The 23,054-nt window shown below is 37.2% G+C and overlaps 1 protein-coding gene across 1 annotated transcript; it reads left to right on the top strand.

Moving 5' to 3' along the window:
• The first annotated feature begins 585 nt into the window (after positions 1 to 585).
• ILA (putative protein kinase regulator ILITHYIA) lies at positions 586 to 20,431 on the top strand. Its single transcript, XM_088489493.1, has 60 exons — positions 586 to 892; positions 1,055 to 1,431; positions 1,586 to 1,717; positions 1,834 to 2,215; positions 2,592 to 2,738; positions 3,459 to 3,643; positions 3,740 to 3,866; positions 3,973 to 4,046; positions 4,123 to 4,199; positions 4,293 to 4,329; positions 4,415 to 4,581; positions 5,310 to 5,493; positions 5,917 to 5,994; positions 6,620 to 6,739; positions 6,866 to 6,925; positions 7,066 to 7,191; positions 7,755 to 7,854; positions 8,004 to 8,173; positions 8,443 to 8,745; positions 8,821 to 8,937; positions 9,051 to 9,152; positions 9,266 to 9,415; positions 9,793 to 9,957; positions 10,064 to 10,240; positions 10,369 to 10,491; positions 10,586 to 10,666; positions 10,768 to 10,884; positions 11,384 to 11,556; positions 11,821 to 11,898; positions 12,004 to 12,151; positions 12,318 to 12,440; positions 12,535 to 12,591; positions 12,675 to 12,785; positions 12,864 to 13,055; positions 13,137 to 13,310; positions 13,527 to 13,637; positions 13,729 to 13,798; positions 13,891 to 13,969; positions 14,163 to 14,265; positions 14,343 to 14,513; positions 14,616 to 14,738; positions 14,820 to 14,933; positions 15,045 to 15,151; positions 15,228 to 15,279; positions 15,391 to 15,497; positions 15,613 to 15,672; positions 15,769 to 15,883; positions 16,036 to 16,146; positions 16,223 to 16,360; positions 16,429 to 16,551; positions 16,675 to 16,746; positions 17,242 to 17,354; positions 17,873 to 18,031; positions 18,248 to 18,344; positions 18,461 to 18,643; positions 18,843 to 19,037; positions 19,115 to 19,294; positions 19,386 to 19,518; positions 19,759 to 19,837; positions 20,074 to 20,431. The coding sequence occupies exons 1-60, from the start codon at positions 772 to 774 to the stop codon at positions 20,114 to 20,116; spliced, it is 7,893 nt and encodes a 2,630-aa protein (XP_088345619.1). The 5' UTR covers positions 586 to 771; the 3' UTR covers positions 20,117 to 20,431.
• Positions 20,432 to 23,054: the final 2,623 nt, after the last annotated feature.

Raw genomic sequence — 23,054 nt, 5'->3', positions numbered from 1 at the left:
AATTGGATAGCTTGGACAACAACATTCTTCTTGGCTTGACGCAAACCTTTTAAAATGTCCGAGCCACTGGTCATCCTTGCTACAATAATATGATTATGTTGTCAAACCAGTCTAGTTACTTGCATAGTGATATTCAAGATTCAACACTTTTTCCTCCATTTTTTTGTTCAGAAAAATCAAGAGTTTTTGATATTTTTGGTAACTCAGTTTTGTGTTTTTTTCCTAACATTTTTGTTTTCGTTAGTGTTAGGCTTGTCAAGAGTCCAAGGTCAAGCCCATTTATTCAAGAATGAGATGGTCTTCCTCTTTCATTTTCTAGGGTCCAAAGGAAACGGATATTAAGCCCATATAAAACCCAAAGGTTTGTCCAAAAATATTCCCTCGGCTCTTTCTTTTAAAAAAATCCATGGACAAGCTACCAAAAAAAAAAAAAAAAAAATCCATGGACAAAGAATTGTTTGGAAAACGTGGGAGAGTTCTGACACAAAAAAAAAAAAAAGAAAACGTGGGAGAGTTTGTTCAAAAAAAAAAAAAAAAACGAAAAAAGAGAACTCTCTCAAAACCAAGTCCCAAACAGGATTAGCCAAGCTGCAGCGCAGTAGTCAGTACTGCACCGGTGCACCCAACCAAAAACCCTAAGCATTTCACTGCAAAGGGAAATCACTCGTCAACTGAAACACACCGTGTGAACTGTGAACCTGTGTTCTGTATACTGAACAAAACTGTACTTGCTTCAAACTCATCCGATTCTGAATTTCGCAGTGTTCAACAATGGCGGAATCGCTGCAATCTCTTGTGTCACTATCCGAATTGGTTTCAACTTCCTCAACTAACCAGCGCCTTCGGATATTCCGTCGCGAAATCCCCGCCTTCTTGAGTAGTTCTACTCCAGGTCTGCACCGATCATACCAGCACTGTTCACAGTTCAGCTCGATGCACTTGACATGAAAAATGAAATAATGAATTATTGAGAATGCGCTCGTCGTCGTCTTCAAATACATAGATTTTTAGCTCTGGAATGTTAACTCAAAACGGTTTTGGTATGTTTGTGCAGATATGCCAGCAGAGGTTGCGTCATTGTTGACGGATGTAGTATTCAGAACGGTTTCAATCTACGATGATCTCAGATCGAGGAAAGCCGTTGATGAAGTCATTGTGAAGGCTTTGAGTGAAACGGTTTTCATGAAGACTTTTGCGGCGGCGCTTGTTCAGAGCATGGAGAAGCAGCTCAAGGCCCAATCGCATGTCGGAAGCTACAGGCTTCTCAGCTGGTCGTGCTTACTATTGAGCAAGAGCCAGTTCGCTTCTGTTTCCAAGAATGCTTTGTGTAGAGTGGCCGCGGCGCAAGCGTCTTTGCTTAGTATTGTTTCTCCAAGATCCTTTCGCGAGCGCAGGGCTTGCAGGAAGAAGTTTTTCCATTTGTTTTCCAAGGTTCAGCTTGACCTCTCTTCGTTATTTTATGGACATTTAATTTATTATTAGCGTTTTGAGTACTTGAATTTCATAGTGTTGGTCTGCAACTTTCAAAATACAATTCTTAAAGGAAGTGGGTATTTGTGACTTTGATGATTACGCTTGTTCTCAGTCACCAGGTATTTATAAAGTCTACATTGAGGAAATCAAGAATGGGCGAATACCATACAAGGATAGTCCTGAATTATTATTGTTGTTATTGGAGTTCTCAAGTCGTACTCCTACTTTATTTGGAGAACTTAAGGTGAGATAAATATCTATAACTCTCTGTAGGTGGCATACATATACAATTATAGATACATACATGCATGTTTGATTTATTTCTCCTGGCATTCTAATGTAATTCTTTACTGCTTACAGCTGGCTTTTCTTGATATATATGTCAATGCAATACTGACCGCCAAAGATAAGCCCAGTAGGAGTCTCATAGAAGCATTTCATCCTCTTTATTTGCAAATGTCACATCAAGATTTTCAGAGTACTGTGATACCCTCTGCTGTGAAAATGCTAAAACGAAACCCAGAGATTGTCTTGGAGTCTATTGGAATTCTTTTGGAGTCTGTTAGCCTTGATTTGAGCAAGTATGCCGATGAAATTCTTTCAGTAGTACTAGCACAGGCTCGACATGCTGATGAAGGGAGAAGGGGTGGTGCATTAACCATAGTCAGGAGTCTGAGCCAAAAAACTAGCAACCCAGATGCATTAGAGACCATGTTCAATGCTGTAAAAGCCATTATTAAAGGTATCAAATGACCTGTGCTTGTTTCGTTAACATTTAACTGCAGTTACCTTGAATTTTTAATTGGATGTATTAGTGGTGCCTCTGTTTTGGGTGTAATCAGCACATGGCTAATATAATCTGCTATGAGAAAATATAGTTGCAGTTAGTTGTCATTGCTACACTTTGCTTCAAAGAAATGCATGTATATAAGCGCACTCTTTACTCAGTTAGATCTCATTGCAACCATTCCCCATTTTACCTTTATAAATATTCTGCAGATTTTTCTTATATGAATTTTCTTTTCCTGTATTTGACTTTCCTTCAGTTTCTTTCATTTTCTCTGATAGTCAACACTTTGTGGTGTATATTTGACTGGTATATGTTTCATTCTGAACAGGTTCAGAAGGAAGGCTGGCTCTGCCATACCAGAGAGTAGGGATGGTAAATGCAATACAGGAATTATCTAATGCTCCAGATGGGAAATATCTCATCAATTTGGCGCGCATGATATGTGATTTTCTTTTATCATACTACAAGGAGGATGGTAATCTCAAGCTCTAGTTTTCCCTTTGATTATTTGTTTAATTATTTTTGAATTCGATTGGTCATTCACTTATTTTGATGCAAGAAGAAATTATTAGTGACAAGTATACCCCTAAGACATTGTGAGATGATCTCCTAGGATATACCACCAATGTGATCCAATCCCATAATAAATCTAAGGGAACTGTACACCTTTTCAGAATTAACATTCCTTTCCAACCAAGAACATCAAATATTGTCAAAAGCTGCTATGTTGCCAAAAAAATCTAGGTGTTAAAAAGACTCTTGAAATGCATCAGAAGAAGCAACTCATCGTGGAAAAAAACACATGAAATGTTGGGCCAAGAACCACAAACAGACTACTACTTAAATAGGTAACTTCACAAGACATTGAGAAGTTATCGGTCACCGTTTCTTATTTAGACATACATAACACGTATAAATTCACTTTTGAGGAAGGGTTGTCTAGTGTCTTAAGATAAAGCATATAATTTTCATGTTAAATGCCCCTGAATCAAAGATGTGGCCTTATATGAACCAAATACCAATTGTTGTTTATTGTTATTACTCAATAAAGGATTTGTGAATGAAGCAGTGCAGTCATCACTATCACTTGTTTATTTATTCTCTTTGTGCAGCACTCCATCTCTGGTCATATCACTGGTAGTGGTATTTGTGTTTACTAAATTTGGCACTGATTCATGCTCACCTTAATTGGCAGGAAATGAAGAGGTTAAAATTGTGATTTTGTCAGCTATAGCTTCTTGGGCAGTTAGATCTACTGATATCATTGAAGATAATTTAATTTCCTTTTTGGTTTCTGGATTCAAAGAGAAGGAAACTTTAAGAAGGGGTTTCCTACGCAGTCTACATGCAATATCCAAAAACGCAGATGCTGTCTTAAAGGTAAGTTGTCTTTTTAACTGATTATACTTTTGATCAACTCATTTCATGCATTTATGTGATTTTCATCTCCTTGCGTTTCAACTAAATAATTTGTAGATGTCACCTTTGCTTGGTCCTCTTGTCCAACTTGTGAAAACTGGATTTACCAAGGCAGTGCAACGTTTAGATGGCATATATGCATTGTTATTAGTTGGGAAGATAGCTGCTGTTGATATTAAAGCTGGTTTGTATTAGTGGAATCTTTATATGCTTGAACATAGAGCAGAAGTTTAGTTTTTCTTTTCCCCTCTTCTGCTTAAATTTTTCCATTCACTTGTCTTATCTTTCAGAGGAAACGTTGGCAAAGGAAAAGATATGGTCTTTGGTGTCACAAAGTGAACCTTCAGTTATGCCAATTTCGATGGTGAGTACTCTGCTTCAATTTGTTGTTGGCAGTTTCAAGGTTTTATTATATATCTAACTAAAAGGTTGCTGTGCAGGCATCAAAGCTTTCAATCGAAGATAGCATGGCATGTGTTGATCTTCTTGAAGTGCTTCTCCTTGAGCATTTACAGCGGTGAGTTCTATCTATAATGACGAGTACTTACTACACTTTATGCTTTTATGATTTATAATATTGTACTTAAGTTTCTTATTCTTTGTTATCCAGAACTTCATCCAACTTCTCAGTGAGATTGCTGTTGCAGGTGAAAAATGCGTAGAATTTTGTTAGCTCTCTATAGACATTCTATTCTGTATTGACTCAGTCAATTGTTTGTTAACTTCATGCAGCTGATGATATTTTTTATGTGCCATCCAAGTTGGGATATTCGAAGAATGACATATAATGTTGCAAAGAGGATTATTACTTCTGCTCCGCATTTATCTGAAGATATTTTCTTTGAATTTTCAAAATACCTCTCTTTGGTTGGAGAGAAGCTTATGGCTTCAAAAATGAGGTATATATGTGATTGTAATTATACATTTATCTCCATATTTATTGTGATTAAAATAAGGAAGTATGGGCAAGTTGGAATGGATTGCCAAGAAATTGCCTTGAAAACTCCTGATAGTTTATTTGTTCTTAAAATTTTCTTCATATTTTTTTTTCCAAAAAGATAATAAAGTAATGAAATCTCCTTTAGAGGTTTTGTGGCTTCCCCAGATCGGTGGTATTTGGGAGTGAAGATGCTGTTTTTATAAGGCTGCTAATTTTCTTTCGATTTTGGTTTTTCTTCTTCCAAGACATTTGACTGCCTTGGTTGGAGTGCTGATGGGAAAGGTTGCTTGTGTCCCTTGTGGAGGTCTTATCCCGTTAGAAATGAGCCTTCCATTTTGAAAATGTGATCTACTGTGGCGCTTCATGGTGCTATTCACTAATGATTATAATAGATAAAAAATGTGGTCTTACAAGTGTAGTTTATTTCATCTATTCATTTCTGATTTTTTGTGGATAAAGAATTTATTTTTGGGAAAGTAGAGAGTATATACTGTACAAGGTATTCTCCCATGAATAAGGCAAAGAAGACATGAAATTTCTATGAGGTTGACCCATGTAACACGGCAGATCATTCTCTTCATATCTACTAATGAAACACCTCTACCCTAGTAGGGATCATTTGCATCTTTTTCTTTGATACCCTTGCTTTTGTATGGTACATTTAACCATTTGTGCTTCAATTTGTAGTGACATTGATGTTTCCTTGGACCCTCAAATTCCATGCATTCCATCTGTTGAGATTTTGGTAAAGGCTTTGCTGACTATGTCACCAGCAGCTCTAAAACACTCTCCAGATTCATTTGTCAAAATAATATTTTGCTCGCATCACCCGTGTGTGGTTGGTAGTGCAAAAAGAGATGCAGTGTGGAAGGTGCTTTTCTTATATTCCTCTCTGATGCTTTTTTTGGTTATGTTTTCTTTGCTTTGGGTGTTTTGCATGGAAATTTGATAACCAATTTAAATTCTTCTTAATCATATAAACTAGGAATTCATCTGAAAATTAAAGAAGCCTGGGACTTTTTGCCTGTGATCTCTTTGTAGCCTTACTAATCAGGTGTGAGTTGCAGAAGGATCAAAATGTGTGTGTAGATGACTATTTTTATTCTTATTTTTATTATGTTACTATCACACAAAGAATGTGTTACATTTCTCCCCCGCATTTGAGTCTTGAGTAGTATGCATGCCTTTACCTGTAAAAATATATGTTTTCAGGTGATCTTTAGTTATTGTGCAATGTGCATGCATGATCATGAATATTTTTTGTTTTGAAGCTGATTCGTTTTTCTTTCTGCAGAGGCTCTTTAGGTGTTTGCAATCACACGATTTTGATGTTATTGGTGTCCTTTCTGCTAACGCAGTGAATCTCATACAGGTAATTAATATTGCTACAAAATGTCGGTGCATTAATTCATACAGATAGATTAGCTGTTATTTCATCCAAGGTTTATGAGTGAATTGATGTATTGAATATCTGAGCATTCTTGTTCACAGACAAGGAATCATTAGTGACTTTGATGGTGCACATGTACATTGATTGAATACTAGAACCAGTTCCATTTTGATGTGGCATCTTTCTGATCATTGGCTTTTTATCTGACAGTTTCTTGTCGACATATTCAGTCATTTAAAATCCTGCTTTTGATGTGGTATCTTTCAAACATTGGGTTTGTTATGCTGACAATTTTTTTTTTTGCAGATTAAGTTATTCAGAACCCTTTCCTACTGTCTGAAAATTGCCAGCTACTGTTTAGGGTTTAGGGCCAATCATTGCACCATAGCATTGGTTATAGATATATTGTCTTTGCATGGCTTGTTAATTTCTATAACAGAGTAGCTATAGGGACACTTCTTTTCTATTTTCGTCATGTCTTTATTATGTCTCAATAATTGTGTGTGCCTAGATATTTGCTAACGGTGATGTATAAACCTGGTCAACTCTTAGAGGATGTACCTTTGTGCTTCCAACTGCGAAGTGATATAATTATAATGTTTTGCAGGTCTTACTGGGACCCATGGGTTTGAAGAGTGTTAATCCACTTGAACAAGAAGCAGCAATATCATCTCTGTGCACTTTGATGTCCATAGTTCCTGCAGATGCATATACTGAGTTTGAAAATGTACGCATGTTGATGGTTATGTACAATTTATTATTATTTTCTTGGAGTCTCCGAAACTGGGAAGTTTGTGATGGTTATCTATCTCACTTCTTCTGGTTGCTGACTAGTATATATTCCTGATGCCAGCATTTGCTAAATCTTCCTGAACGTTTTTCACATGATACACTTTCTGAGAATGACATTCAGGTAATTCCTATGATTCAGTCTGAACTGTGGATTGACTATCGGTGGCTGTATGTTGTACTTTACTATGTTTTGTTTACTCAATGGGAATTTTTGTTATAAGTTATCCTTAATTTTTCCCTTTGCTGGTTTTGTCATTTTAGATTTTTCGTACTCCTGAAGGAATGCTTTCCACTGAGCAAGGAGTTTATGTTGCTGAATCTGTTGCTAGTAAGAACACAAGACAAGCAAAGGGTCGCTTCCGTATGTATGATGATGAAGATGGCCTGGTACCTCCTATTTTTCTTATTCTTTGTTACGTACTCAGACACAACAGTGAGAGTGAGAATAGAAGCTTCTATTCCTAAAGTAAAATTCCTCCTCTGCCTTTGCACTATAGTAGAAAGAGGAGAGTGGAGGGTAGAATTGAGAAAAATAAAGAAGGGGATATTCATGTAATTAACATGCCACCTGGCACTGTTAGCGGAGAAAGCGTGAAAGAGGATCAGCTGGGGAATGCTAACTGAATTGAGTGAGTGGAGAGAGGAGTGTATCAGTAACAGAATTGGGGTGAGAGGTTAGACTTTTGGTGAAAGTTAAGGCATAGGCTAGGAGAGTTGAGGCTGGCTCTTGCACATAGCCCTTATCGTTTTCCTTTATTGTTCTTGTATTTTCTCTACCATTTTCTACATCTATATCAGTATTAGAGTGAGAATTACCACTCTTCCATTCTGTTCTGTGTGTTGCTGTGTTGCTGGTGTGCGTTTTTTAATTTGTGCAGGTATCAGTTGCTACATTCTTTCTCTGTTCCATTTCCCTTAGGTTTTTCACTATATTTGTTACTTTTGACCAGGATAATTCCCGTTCGAATCATTTGCCAAAGAGAGATCCACCTAGCCGAGAAGTTGCTGGTGTAGGGAAAAGGGATACTGCTAAGGCAACAAAGAAGCCTGGCAAGTGTCAAACCTCTGTTGGGCTTTATTTATAGCTTCCGAGTCTAAAGCTTTTGCTGATTGCATTTAAATTGATGACTAATGATATTGTTGCTTCCACTGGATGCATTTAATTTGGTGACTAATTATATTGTTGTTTTGTTATTTAGACAAAGGGAAGACTGCAAAGGAGGAGGCAAGAGAATTACAGCTTAAGGAGGAGGCTTCGATACGTGATAGAGTCCATGAAATACAAGACCATCTGTCATTGATGCTCAGAGCTCTTGGAGATATGGCGATTGCTAATACAGTTTTTGCCCATAGTAGACTGCCTTCAATGGTATTGATGTCCTGTCTACTAGCCTTTGTCAATTTGCTTCCATATGTTTGATACCACTTGAATTTACTCCTATCATTCTGAATTCTCTTAAATGCCCACATCCTTTATCAGTTGAATATGACATGCTTTTTAAAAATGTAATTTCAACAGATTAGATACTGATTCATTGGTTATTTTCTGTACTTATTATTTATTTTTTTATTTTTTGTTTGATTTCAACATGACAGTATGTGGCTGTTGTTCATGTTCAAATTTAAATCTTGTGTCAGGTCAAGTTTGTTGAACCTTTATTACGGTCACCTATTGTAAGTGATGAAGCCTTTGAAACCATGGTGAAATTATCAAGATGCACTGCTCCTCCTCTATGTGATTGGGCACTTGATATTTCTACTGCATTGCGTCTTATTGTGATTGATGAAGTTCATGTTCTGTTGGATCGGGTTCCATCTGATGCTGAAGAGGAAGTGCATGAGAGGCCGTCCCTTGGCCTTTTTGATCGAATCTTAGATGGCCTATCCACATCTTGTAAATCAGGAGCACTTCCTGTTGATTCTTTTTCATTTGTGTTCCCTGTAAGCAATTCTGCTTTGAAGTTTGATTTAATCAATTCACAAAGATTCTATGTTTCTAACTCTGGTTCTCAATAGATAATGGAGAGAATTCTGCTATGCTCAAAGAAAACAAAATTTCATGATGACGTACTTCGGATACTTTATTTGCACCTGGATCCCCATCTACCTCTTCCTAGGATTCGAATGTTATCGGTAAAATATTAAACATTTTATTCTTTTAAACCAGAATTTAGTTTGTACTGTTTGTCAGTCTTCTGTTATTTTGACCCACTTGTCTTTCTTATGATTAATATTCTATTCTGTAGGTACTTTATCATGTCCTTGGTGTTGTTCCGGCCTATCAAGCATCAATAGCTCCTGCACTAAATGAATTGAGTCTTGGTTTGCAACCTGATGATGTTGCCTCTGTGAGTTTGCTTGACTCTGTTTGTATTGCTCTCTCTTTCTAAGTTCTATTTTATTTTATCTTTTTAGGGAGGTCTTTATATGCTTATTCTATTTCTGAATTTTCCATTTACAGGCCCTTTATGGAGTTTATGCGAAAGATGTTCATGTTAGAATGGCATGTTTAAATGCGGTAAAATGTATCCCCGCCGTTGCCAATCGTTCCCTCCCTGAGAGCGTTGAGGTTGCAACAAGTATATGGATAGCATTACATGACTCGGAGAAGGTTCTCCTTTCATTGCCCTTTTTACACTACCTTGTATTTGCCAATAACTAGATTGGCTTGAGTACACTTAGCGACTCAAGTGATTCATGTAAAAATGAATTTTGAGTTATTAAGATGTCCGATACTCTTAAATATGTTAAGTAAATAATCTAACTAGTACTTGTAAATAATGCCATATTTAGAATGCATATGGTGTAACTCTTACTTGGAACATAAAGAAGGCTTATTTATTTTCCATCAAGGCTATCTCAGGAAATTATGTGTCCTGTATTTGCGATACACAGACACCTGATTCTAGAGTAACTCAATAATTTGTTTTTTACCTTGAATAGATTTATGTATATTATTATATCTCATTTACTGTTTTAACATTTCAGTCAGTTGCTGAAGTGGCAGAGGAAATATGGGATCATTATGGGTTTGACTTTGGAACTGACTTTTCCAGACTTTTCAAAGCACTTTCTCATGTTAACTACAATGTGCGCTTGGCAGCTGCTGAGGCATTAGCTGCTGCTCTGGATGAGTACCCAGATTCTATACAAGTATGCTTGCTTGATAATTTCCTTTCTTGTTCTTCTTTTTGTTTTTTTTTTTATTTATTTATTTATTTGTTTGTTTGAATTTTTGATAGTTTGCTGATAATTTCAGGAGTCCCTTTCCACTTTATTTTCATTGTACATTTCTGACATGGGTGTTGGACATGACAACATTGATGCTGGTTGGCTGGGTAGGCAAGGTGTAGCATTGGCGTTACATTCTGCAGCTGATGTTTTGAGAACCAAAGACTTGCCTGTTGTTATGACATTTCTAATATCGAGAGCACTGGTAATTTCACATGGCTTCCCCCTGCCCTCCTCTTTTTAGTTGATGTTTGAAGCTGAACTATCTTCTTGCTTGATTGCTCGTTTCAGTAGTCAATACCTTTCCAAGCATTAATGATAGTTGATTTGCAGGCTGATCCAAATGCTGATGTCAGAGGTAGAATGATTAATGCTGGCATCTTGATTATTGATAAACATGGGAAAGATAACGTATCATTGTTATTCCCCATCTTTGAGAACTACTTAAACAAAACTGTAAGTACTGTATGTAAGCAGATACACATAAGCTGAATATTGGTGAAGCACTTGTTATCGTGATCTTTATTAATGGATTCTCCCAAATTTATAGGCACCAGATGAAGAAAAATATGACTTAGTTAGGGAGGGTGTGGTTATTTTTACTGGAGCATTAGCAAAACACTTGGCAAAGGTCAGTATTGGATATGTGTGTGTGTGTGTTGGTTTTGACGTGTTGTTGAGTTTTAAAAAGTTCTGCTGTGGTTTTTCTTTTCTCTTTGTTTTCGGACACAGGATGATCCGAAGGTTCATGCTGTTGTGGAAAAACTGTTGGATGTTCTGAACACTCCATCCGAAGCTGTTCAACGGGCTGTTTCCTCTTGTTTGTCTCCACTGATGAAATCAAAACAAGTATGCAAGAGCATTCTAATAACCAATATCTGATGCCTTACTTCATTATAAATTAGATCTTATGATGATAGAGGAAGCACCTGCTTTTTTAATTAAAATAGCAAGAAAAAGAATCCTTGTGTGCATAATTATTCTTGTCACTCTTCCATCAATTTGATGGATAGCATTGTAACTCTGAATACAGCAATAGGTCCGATGTGAAGTATTCTTCATCTTTGTTTTATAATTCTTTGATGTCCTTCGGTTGTAGTATCTAGTTGCTTAAAGTGATGCTGTAACTGATTGGTAAATACTTGCAATTCATATGCTTGTTTGGGAGTATTTCATATTGTTGAAAATATATAGTTTGACCTATTATGCTTTTACTGACTCGTCGGTGATGCATATCTTCAATGCTTCAACTCAGTCATATTTAAGGTTAATATGCTTTCATATATATATATATAGTCTCGAAGTTCACTGGAGTACTTTGTTTTTGTTATTTGATAACTTCCAATAGGATGATGCTGCTGCTCTTATTACTCGGCTGCTGGATCAGATGATGAAAAGTGATAAATATGGAGAACGCCGTGGGGCTGCTTTTGGGCTTGCAGGAGTTGTCAAGGGATTTGGCCTTCCTTGCTTGAAAACTTATAGGGTTGTCATTAAGCTTCAAGAGGGTCTGACTGAAAGGTTGTAAAAAGTTCTGTTGTACATTAAATCTATCTCCTTAATAGTCTTCAAAGCCCCCCCCCCCCCCCCCCCCCTTCTCTCTTCTCTTCTAATTTTTTTTACTCCTTCAGATGCTGACTATTTTCTAATTTCGTCAGCTTACAGAATTCCCTGAAAAGTATTGGGTTTTATGCCATTTTTTGTTTTCAGACTCCAGGCTGTCAAATTCAAGGGAAACATATGTATCTTAAGTTTATGTTGATTTCTTTTCTTAACTAACTGCAGGAACTCTGCAAAATCTCGTGAAGGAGCTTTACTCGGATTTGAATGCCTTTGTGAAACACTTGGAAGACTATTTGAACCGTATGTTCAATGAGTATTTCTCCCAAATGTTACTGATTGTTCATGTAGTTTTTGTTTTATTTTGGGAGTGGGTTATTTTATTCCCTTCATCATAATTGTGTTCAGGTATGTGATTCAGATGTTACCATTGCTCTTGGTTTCATTCTCTGATCAAGTTGTTGCAGTTCGTGACGCAGCTGAATGCGCTGCTCGTGCAATGATGTCACAGCTTAGTGCCCAAGGAGTGAAGCTTGTCCTTCCGTCTCTTTTGAAGGTGACAAAAAATATAGCCAACTTATTTGTTATTGCATCGAGAAACAGTGTGTGCTTTCTATAAATATCCTTGTTTGTTACACGTGCACACATGCACACATGCATATATTTATGCAGTTACCTTGCTTGTATGTTGTGAATTATTGTGTAACTGATTATTTGATCAGGGTCTTGAAGATAAAGCTTGGAGGACAAAACAAAGTAGTGTGCAACTTCTGGGTGCTATGGCTTATTGTGCTCCTCGACAGTTGTCTCAGTGCCTCCCTAAGATTGTGCCCAAATTGACTGAGGTATAAGATGATGCTTACATTACATTGAAACTGGTAATTTTTCATTTCTTCTATTCTATTGATTGTATTACCATAACCGTTCTATCATTTCTAGGTTTTAACTGATACCCATCCTAAAGTCCAGTCAGCTGGGCAAATGGCCCTTCAACAGGTTAGCTTTGATTGTGAACTGTCATACTGTTTGATGCTTTTTTTTTTTTTTCTTTTTTATGTTATTTTTATTTTCTTTTAAAGGTTGGGAGCGTGATAAAGAATCCTGAAATATCTGCTCTGGTCCCTACTTTACTCAAGGGACTCAGTGATCCTAATGAGCATACAAAATATTCCCTTGATATTCTTCTTCAAGTAAGGTTTATTGCATGTGTCTTACAGATTTTGTTTATTATTTTGTTTTGTTTCCTGAAATCTTATTGACTGTTGCAGACGACCTTCGTCAATTCCATTGATGCCCCCTCACTTGCATTATTGGTGCCAATAGTACATAGAGGACTTCGGGAAAGGAGTGCTGACACTAAGAAGAGGGCAGCACAAATAGTTGGAAACATGTGTTCCTTGGTTACAGAACCAAAGGATATGATTCCATATATAGGATTGTTGCTTCCTGAAGTAAAGAAGGTACCTGTTTTTTCAATAGCTTTTACACTGCTTGTGTTGTCCTTGGCTCCTAATTAGTTGATATATGTATCATGAGAGCAGGTTCTTGTGGATCCTATCCCTGAAGTTCGATCAGTTGCTGCAAGAGCCATTGGATCCCTTATAGGAGGAATGGGCGAAGAAAATTTCCCTGATCTTGTCCCATGGTTGTTTGAAACACTAAAATCTGATAACAGTAATGTTGAGCGATCTGGAGCAGCTCAAGGGTTGAGTGAGGTTAGATTCTTTTTCCTTTTTTCAGGTTTTACAGTCAAAAACCCAGAATTTCTTGTAGTCCTTGTGGCCTTCTATTCCCCCCACCCAAAGGCTTCGAAAACAAGCATTGTTCTTTAAGATGTTTTGCCTGCTCTTTTCCTGTAATGGAAGGAGTTTTGTCTTTTTTTTTTGGAAACCCCTTCTTCACACCTGCCATCCAAACTGGTTGAATTTTAGGTCTTAGCTGCACTTGGCATCCAGTACTTTGAGCATGTACTTCCTGATATTATTCGAAATTGCTCCCACCAAAAAGCATCAGTACGAGATGGATATTTGACATTGTTCAAGGTAAAGTGGTGAAGTGCTATTTTTAATACAATTTAGTGTTATTATCTTCTTGAACTCTGATTAAATACCCTTCCAAACAACTTTGTTGCAGTACTTGCCACGGTCATTAGGAGTCCAGTTCCAGAATTATCTTCCACAGGTGCTGCCTGCTATCCTAGACGGTATGGTACTTTCTTTGTCTTCGTTATGTGTTATTTTTTGCTGTTACAAGTAAAGTAAATTATTTTTTATTTTTTCCTTTAATATTTTGTAGGTCTTGCTGATGAGAATGAATCTGTACGTGATGCTGCACTAGGCGCTGGCCATGTCCTTGTTGAGCATTATGCTGCATCGTATGTTCTTTCTTTGATTTTACAAAATCACATATACAAGAATTTTTTGTTTATCTTGCCTTTTGCAATATGCATATGTGGATATTGTTTGTGTAAGAATTGGAATTCTTATTGATGTCTGAATTATATTAATTGTGAATGCCAAAGTTGGGTTGCCTGTTACTAAGTTTTGGTTTCTTTTTTTATTTTGCAGATCTCTACCTCTTCTCCTTCCAGCAGTAGAGGATGGAATTTTTAATGATAATTGGCGGATTCGACAGAGCTCAGTTGAGCTGCTGGGTGATCTATTATTCAAGGTATGTTTTGCTAACCTTTCAAGTTTTAACAAGCACCAGAGTTTGATTGGATTTATGAGCCATATTATTCCTTTCAGGTTGCTGGAACATCTGGTAAAGCTCTGCTTGAGGGGGGCAGTGATGATGAAGGTTCTAGTACTGAGGCTCATGGACGTGCTATTATTGAGGTTCTGGGGCTTGATAAGCGTAACGAAGTACTTGCTGCATTATATATGGTTCGAGCTGATGTTAGTCTGTCAGTACGTCAGGTAATGAATGGACATCTATACTTCCCTCTTCTTTTCTCCTTCTTTGCTCACTTTTATCGAGGAATTTGCCATGTTCTAAAAGCCATATGTATCTTTGGTCAGGCTGCTTTGCACGTGTGGAAGACTATTGTAGCAAATACTCCTAAGACTCTTAGGGAAATTATGCCTATTCTGATGGATACTTTAATTTCATCCCTTGCATCGTCATCCTCTGAAAGACGGCAGGTGTGCAGTTATATCCATTTTAACTGATTTTCTGCCACAAATTGTGGAGTTTTTGTCTTACCTTTGCTCATTCTCATGCAGGTTGCCGGACGATCATTGGGTGAGCTAGTCAGGAAACTTGGTGAACGTGTGCTCCCCTTGATAATCCCAATCTTATCCCAGGGCCTGAGTGACCCTGACAGCAGCAGAAGACAGGTTAGAATTGTTGTCTCTGCTGAAATTTTCTGTTTTGTAATGGGTGTATCTATGCGCTGATAGCTCATATCTTGTAATTTGATTGAATTATGGTTTATGTTGCATGAAAAGGGTGTATGTGTTGGTCTGAGTGAAGTTATGGCAAGCGCGGGCAAGAGTCAGTTGTTGAGTTTCATGAATGATCTCATTCCCACTATTCGGAATGCGCTTTGTGATAGGTTTGTGTATTTAAGCCTTTTTTCTGGGAAATTTTTACATTGCATTTTCTGATAAATTAGATCAATGTATTTACAGTGTGCCTGAGGTTCGTGAATCAGCTGGCTTGGCATTCAGCACTCTCTATAAGGTAGCACTCTTTATTGTCTACTTGTTCTTTCATTATGATGTTTTAGTTTGTGGTGTCTTAGATAATACTAGACCTTTTACAACACCTTTCCATCCCAATCTTGCAATGTAGAGTGCTGGAATGCAAGCTATTGATGAAATTGTTCCCACTCTTCTACATGCACTGGAGGACGATGAAACTTCCGATACTGCACTTGATGGCCTTAAACAAATTCTAAGGTAACTTGTTTGTTGCCATCATTGCCATGGAGATTGTGTGTATTGATGTTATTGTTTATAATAATTTCTTGTTATCTTACTATTTGTTTCATCTTATTTATTTATTTGTTTGTAGTGTCAGAACAAGTGCAGTATTGCCACACATCTTGCCTAAACTGGTTCATCTTCCATTGTCGTAAGTGTCTTTAAGTGTCTTTTTGTTTTTGTATAATGGTTTTATGTGCTTTAGTGTATTTCCAGTCTCTAATGAAAACGTTTTTATATCGTACAGTGCCTTCCATGCACATGCATTAGGGGCTTTAGCAGAGGTTGCTGGTTCTGGCCTTAACTTTCATCTTGGTACTGTGCTTCCTCCTTTGTTATCAGCAATGGGTGATGAAGACAAGGTAGACCAAAATTGCATATTTTGAAATTCTTAATCAGACATTCCATCTTCGTACATGCTCTTTTTCAAGAATTATGAGTTTGTTCCTGTTGATTGTGGATGTATTTCAACTGATTCAATGCCTAATCTGATTTGATTTATGTTATATTCTAGGAGGTTCAAGCTTCAGCTAAGGAGGCAGCTGAAACAGTGGTTCTGGTCATTGATGAGGAAGGTGTGGAGTCACTCATATCAGAGCTTGTGAAAGGTGTTAATGACAGTCAGGTACTTTTCTTTTAATTACTGATAGAATGGCTCTCTCTATAGACTATTTTTTGTTGTTGACAATATTCTCCTCCAGGCTGCTGTCAGAAGATCATCTGCATATCTTATAGGATATTTATTCAAAAACAGCAAGTTATATCTGGATGATGAAGCTCCAAACATGATATCTACCCTAATCATTTTACTGAGCGATCCTGATTCATCTACAGTTACTGTAAGTTGCATGATTAGCTGATGTTAGATTCTTTTATAGCATGTTGCTTATTATTTGGTTTTCATTAGGTTGCTTGGGAAGCTTTGTCACGGGTTATTGCTTCCGTACCCAAGGAGGTACTTCCTTCATACATAAAACTAGTTCGTGATGCAGTATCAACATCCCGAGATAAGGAGCGCAGAAAGAAGAAGGTGATGGTTTAACTTGGAAACTGTTACCAATCCTAAATAGACTTTAAGTTTCAGATTGTGTGTTTTTAGGTTATTGGTGGCAAATTAGTTAATATTTTGAATGGTTGTGTAATTTCTTTGCAGGGTGGACCAATTCTCATACCTGGATTTTGTCTTCCTAAAGCACTTCAGCCTATATTGCCAATTTTTCTCCAAGTATTATTCTTTTCGTCACGTCAATTTTTTTTCCAAGTTTAGAATGTTTTTCATTCCAGGTGGATACTTACCACATTCATATCCACACCTTTATATCATCAATATCAACTATTGTGTATAAAACTTCATGAGTTCAATTTGGAACAGTTGTTTTGCATTCTTGTTTATCAGTGGATATTTCTCTGGTGTTTGATTAGGATAACTTGAGTTTTGGTTGTATTGCATGTTTCTTTTCTGTTTTGATCCTTGTCTGCCTATACTTTCCTCCACACTGAGTGTGTTGAGATCCTATTTTACCCCCCAAAAAGGTTTCATGCACTATTCTTCTTTTGCCGTCATTATTGATTCTCACATTTTGAAGAATAGTTCAACTATGCTACATGGTTGAATAATATCCTCTCAATATACAAGATTTCTGGCATAATATCTATTATGCACATACAATTGGGATGATTTACCCACAGAACTAATCAAACTTATACATTGTGATCCCAGGGTCTCATAAGCGGTTCTGCTGAACTGAGGGAGCAAGCAGCATTGGGTCTTGGTGAACTGATAGAGGTTACCAGCGAACAATCACTCAAAGACTTTGTCATCCCAATAACAGGGTATTTATTTGAGAAGTTTGTTTGTGTAGATGAAACTTCTAAATTGATACTTTAGACCATCAAACTTTTGATGATGTCATTATTAATTTACTTCTGTGGTAATGTGTTGTATCCTAAAATGCCACCTAATCATATTCATATCTTGCCACAAAAAATGACTGACTGTGATATTTTCCATGTTAAGTAAAATATCCATGAGAAGTGCTCAGGGAGACAATATGGTTGCAGTCCATTTGTTTTATGTTTCCTGATGTTTAAAAATGAGTCTTTTTCCTAAAAGTGTCCTTTCTGTGTATTTAATTTTCTGCATGTTGTTATCCTTTTGACTAACTGGTCGGATCTTCAGTCTTGCTATATTCATACTCACTATAACCATATCTGATTTCACCAGAATATAGTTTGAGCATGTGATTTTCCATGCTTCATGTCCAAATACCATACCATATTTTATCATTTATTGTTCTATGGAGCACTATAAATCTTATTATCACACTGACTATACCAATAATTTGTCACAGGCCTCTTATCCGCATAATAGGTGATCGGTTCCCATGGCAGGTGAAGAGTGCTATTTTGTCTACTCTAACCATCATGATAAGGAAGGGTGGCATCTCCCTGAAGCCTTTTCTTCCTCAGTTGCAAACGACATTTGTCAAATGTCTACAGGACAGTACAAGGTGAGTATGATAAATTTTTTCCCTTCCTCTGCTGGCGAGTCACTAATTGTCTTGCTTCTGTTGGTGCATAAATGTTAATTTAAATGGCAACTTATGCCATTCAACTTAGATTCTTACCTTATACTCTGCAAAGTCAACTTGGGTATTCTGATAGTGGTGGTGTTGCAATCACCTTCTTTGTTCTATTCTTGCTTATTAGGTTATATTTGATTGCAGAACTGTTCGTTCTAGTGCTGCCTTAGCACTTGGGAAACTTAGTGGCCTCAGTACCAGGGTTGATCCTTTAGTTGGCGATTTGTTATCCAATCTGCAGGTAGTTTGTTATCATTTTATTTTATTTTATTTTTTGTTTTATCTGATGCAACTGTAGGAATCTTAAACATTATTACTTACTTATTGAATACAAAACTGTTGCATTTGGATTCTTAGGGATCAGATGGTGGTGTTCGTGAAGCTATTCTGAGTGCTTTGAAAGGTGTCTTGAAGCATGCTGGTAAGAACGTGAGTTCTGCTGTCAGGAATCGTGTTTACACTGTTCTGAAGGATTTAATACATCATGATGATGACAAAGTTCGAGCATATGCTGCAAACATTTTGGGTGTCTTGACACAGGTTTGTAAGCCAGTGAAAGGAACTCTATTTACATACAATATGTAATTTTTCTTCAGTCTTCTTTTCCTCTATGAATGACTATATAGTATATACGCATTATCATCAAGGTTGTAAGCCAGATTTATCATGGATGATTCTTTCATTTTTGGAATATACCTTAATTATGTTTGTCTAACAGTCTTCTAACAATAACCGACAGTACCTTGAAGATGTTCAGCTGACTGAGTTGGTTCAGGAACTTGCCAGTCTAGCTAATTCGCCAAGCTGGGCTCCTCGACATGGCTCTTTGCTCACAATCTCTTCCTTGTTCCAACACAGTCCATCTGCAATTTGTTCATCACCCTTGTTCCCAGCTATTGTAGATCGTCTTCGAGACTCATTGAAGGATGAGAAGGTGTCAATCCTTAACGATCGATTTATATATATACATATTTGGTTGTTTCTAATTTTATTCATTATTCTGTAAAACAGTTCCCTCTCCGGGAAACTTCAACCAAGGCATTGGGGAGGCTGCTTCTTTATAAAGCACAGATGGATCCTTCTGACACACTATTGTACAAAGATGTTCTTTCAATGCTTGCTTCGTCTACACATGATGACTCTAGTGAAGTTAGAAGAAGAGCCTTGTCTGCTATAAAGGCTGTTGCCAAAGTATACCCTCAGACTATCTTGCCTTGACACAAATTCCTCCTTGAATAAAGATGTACTGAATTATACTGCCTTAATATGTGAATCAATGCAGGCGAATCCTTCAGCCATTTTGTCACACGGATCCATCATTGGTCCTGCCCTAGCGGACAGTTTAAAGGATGCAAATACTCCTGTGAGACTCGCCGCCGAACGATGCATTCTACATGCTTTTCAACTGACAAAGGGTACTTTACACCTTAAGATTGTGTTGGTTACATGCTGAGTATATCTGCTTTATCCCTAACTTGTGCTTTGATATGTTTCAAAACAGTTGAAACCTGAAAAATATGACTGCAATGTTCCTAGGAAAAATAAAGCAATAATTAATATAACAATCCCTACATTACAAGTTACAATCTCATTATTATCTTAACTATATACTGTTTAATGGATGTGCGCTTTACTGTTGGATGTTGGTCTTCCAGGTCCAGAAAATGTCCAAGCAGTACAGAAGTTTATCACTGGCTTGGATGCTAGACGATTATCAAAGCTTCCTGAATATAGGTACTTAGATAATTTGACATGCGTTTTTTTTTTTTACCGTTTTTGCTTTATTCTTTTACAATATGGATATATTCAATGGTTAAACTTTAAAGTCACGGTATCACGTGGTATTAATCTGTTCTTGATCTTTCATAAGTTTCTCAAGGTTTTGAATGACAAAATTATAAGGAGTATGCTTCTGCTTACAATACAAATCTATCACAAGATATCATTGATAAATTTGTCATACTTTGCAGTGATGATAGTGGAGACAGTGATGAAGACACGTCAAGTTCCTGAGGTAGTTGGTGTTTCATTAAAAGTGTGTTGTTCTTCTTTTAAGGAGCTGATGCCAAATTTTCATTATCACCAAATTTTTGGTTCCACAATGTTAGTCAGAGATATAGAATATAGATATATACACAATTGGAGGCTAGATACCCAATTTTTTTCCGCCTGGGTATTCGATTGTGTCTATAATTGTAAATCAGAGTATCTATTTATTGCTGATCAATTATATTTTTATTTTTGCGAATATATTGTGCTGGTTTTCTAATGTCATCAGCACTGGCTTTTTCATACAATAATGTTCTCATAACAGCATTTATTTTGCCATATCCGTTCATTCTATTTTCCTCATTCTTCCTGACTATTCCGTATCCTTTGAAGTTTCAATTATAAAGTCAAATCTACTCGGATGATTCAAGTTAACCTGACAGCACTGTAAATCATTGACACTAAAACAACAAAAACTTTGACGGTTTAAAAAGATGTTGAAACTTGGCATCTGAGCCAGTAAGATGTTGAAACTTGGCATCTGAGTGTTAGGGATAAATAGCAATTGAGCCAGTAAGCTGAGCTGGCAGGTTAGTTAGCCAGTTATGAGAACAGTTAGTGGTTGTTAGTAGTTACTATAAGAACTACTGATACCTCACATGGTATCAGAGCTTTTAGGTTCTAATTCATGGCTATTCCAGTGACCCTTAAGCTGCCGCAACCTCAAGTGTGCGAGCAATAAACACAGTGTCATTCATGCTGGATGAAGATAATTTCGTACTTTGGAGACGGCAAGCGCTAGCGTTCATCAAATCCAACAGACTCAAGGAACACCTCAATTCGATGAAGATACCGAAGCGATTTAGGATTGACGGAGATCGCCAATTAGAGATTGAGACTCAGGAGTTCCTCGATTGGGAGTAGAACGATCAATTCTTGGTGTCGTGGCTGTTTGCTTCAATAGATCCGAGTTTCACAAGTCAGGTAGCGAACTGTGAATTTGCGTGTGAGATCTGGTACAAATTGGAGGAATATTTTGCAAAACGGCTGAAATCAAAGGTGAAGCAACTCAAAACACAGATCAAAGGCATCAAGCTATAAGGTTCTGTAACGGAGTACATGTCTAAGCTTAAGAAGGTAACAAATGCTCTCTTTGCCCTAGGTGCACCTCTTTCAAGTGAGGAATTTGTAGAAGCTGTGACTCAAGGTTTGAATGAGGATTATAGTGCTTTTATAACCATGATTAATGCTAGAGCTGATGAAATAAATGAGTGAAGTAGAATCGCTACTAGTGGGTCATGAAGAATTAGTAGAGCGTTTTAAAAGGACTGTTTTAGGGACAATGCAAGTAAATTTAGCACAAAATGTAGATTTAAGGTCACAAAGTCAGCAACCTAGCTATCAAATGTATCAACCTAATTTTCAACAGCAGCAACAACAATTTCAAGGTAGAGGTCAGAATTTTAGAGGAAGATTTCGGGGAAGAGGTGGTTTTAGAGGTGGCAGATCAGGTTTCTATGGTAACTCCAGACCACAGTGTCAACTCTGCAATCGATTTGGGCACACTGTGTGGGAATGCTTCCACCGCTTCAATCACAATTTTCAGAATCCGCATCAGACTACTGGCAATGCACCAGCACCACCTCCTTTTTCCTTCCACCAGCCACAACAAGACTAACAAGCTTAAGCTCTCTTAGCCACTATACCTGCAGCAACACCTCTCGCTGACAAAGCCTGGTACCTGGACACCGGAGCTTCACATCATTTAACCTTTGATGCAAACAACTTGATTGCAGGCTCAGAGTATGCAGGAACAGATCAAATACTAACAGGTAATGGCCAAGGTATGAGTATAAATAGTATTGGCAAAACTATACTGTTCAATGAGTCCAACCCTCACTACTTTAAACTATTAAATCTGCTTCATGTACCTTCCATCACCAAAAATCTAATAAGTGTTTGCTCTTGACAATCATGTGTTTTTTGAATTCCATCCTGTTGATTGTTTTGTAAAATGTCAGGAGACCAAGAAAATTCTATTAAAGGGGTCTCTTAGAGGAGGGTTATACCATTTTGAGCATGTTGGAGTGCTTGCACGAGCAGCACCGTCAAGCAATACATCAAGCAATTCGGGGTCTAAGAACCCTCATCTATCATCCACTCATAGAGTCTGTAACTTCAGTTCTTTTACATCTAGTTTCACAGTAGCAAGTAACACTAATAATGTAGGCACTGTCTGTAATGCTAAGTCAGTGTATGAGTTTGATATGTGGCACAAGAGGTTAGGTCATCCAAGTGCACGAATTGTTGAAAAAGTATTACAAAGTTGTAATGTTGGCTATATGAATAAAAGCAAATTTTTACCTAAAGACTACTTGTGTAATGCGTGCTGCCAAGGCAAGCTCCATAATCTTCCTTTTTCTGATTCTCAAACAGTCTATAGCCACCTTCTAGAGTTAATCTTTTCAGATATATGGGTCCTTCTCCTATTACTGGTGTTTCAGGATTTCGATACTACATTCTTTTTATTGATGCCAAAACCAGATATACCTGTTTGTATCTTCTTCAAAACAAGAGCCAAGTCTTGCAAGCATTTGTCCAATACAAGTTGTTGATTGAAAACAAAACTGGGCATAAGATTAAAACACTTCAAACTGACAATAGCAAAGAGTATACCTCACAAGTTTTTACCAAATTTCTGATTGAGAATGGGATTGCACATAGACTTAGCTGCCCATACACACATGAATAGAATGGAAAAGCCGAGAGGAAACATCGGCATGTCATTGAAACTGCTCTAATCCTTCTTTCTCAAGCATCCATGCCTCTAAAATTCTGCGATAAAGCCTGCCTCACTGCAACTCACCTCATTAACTTGCTGCCCTCTGCCACCACACAATACATATCACCCTATGAACTCTTGAACAATAGAGCTCTAGACTATAGGTTCCTTAAAATCTTT

The sequence above is a fragment of the Arachis ipaensis genome, chromosome B6, assembly GCF_059453495.1.
Source record: "Arachis ipaensis isolate K30076 ecotype BB chromosome B6, ASM5945349v1, whole genome shotgun sequence".
NCBI lineage: Eukaryota > Viridiplantae > Streptophyta > Magnoliopsida > Fabales > Fabaceae > Arachis > Arachis ipaensis.
The sequence above is the reverse complement of the archived record's forward strand: the minus strand, read 5'-3'. Positions and strand labels throughout refer to the sequence as shown.

What these genes read in the sequence shown, in the direction of transcription:
- ILA (XM_088489493.1), top strand. Translation starts at nt 772, where the DNA reads ATGGCGGAATCGCTGCAATCTCTTGTGTCACTATCCGAATTGGTTTCA. An exon ending in ACGCAGATGCTGTCTTAAAG is followed by an intron (nt 3,644 to 3,739) that starts GTAAGTTGTCTT and finishes AATAATTTGTAG; the next exon opens with ATGTCACCTTTGCTTGGTCC. An exon ending in CATATACTGAGTTTGAAAAT is followed by an intron (nt 6,740 to 6,865) that starts GTACGCATGTTG and finishes TCCTGATGCCAG; the next exon opens with CATTTGCTAAATCTTCCTGA.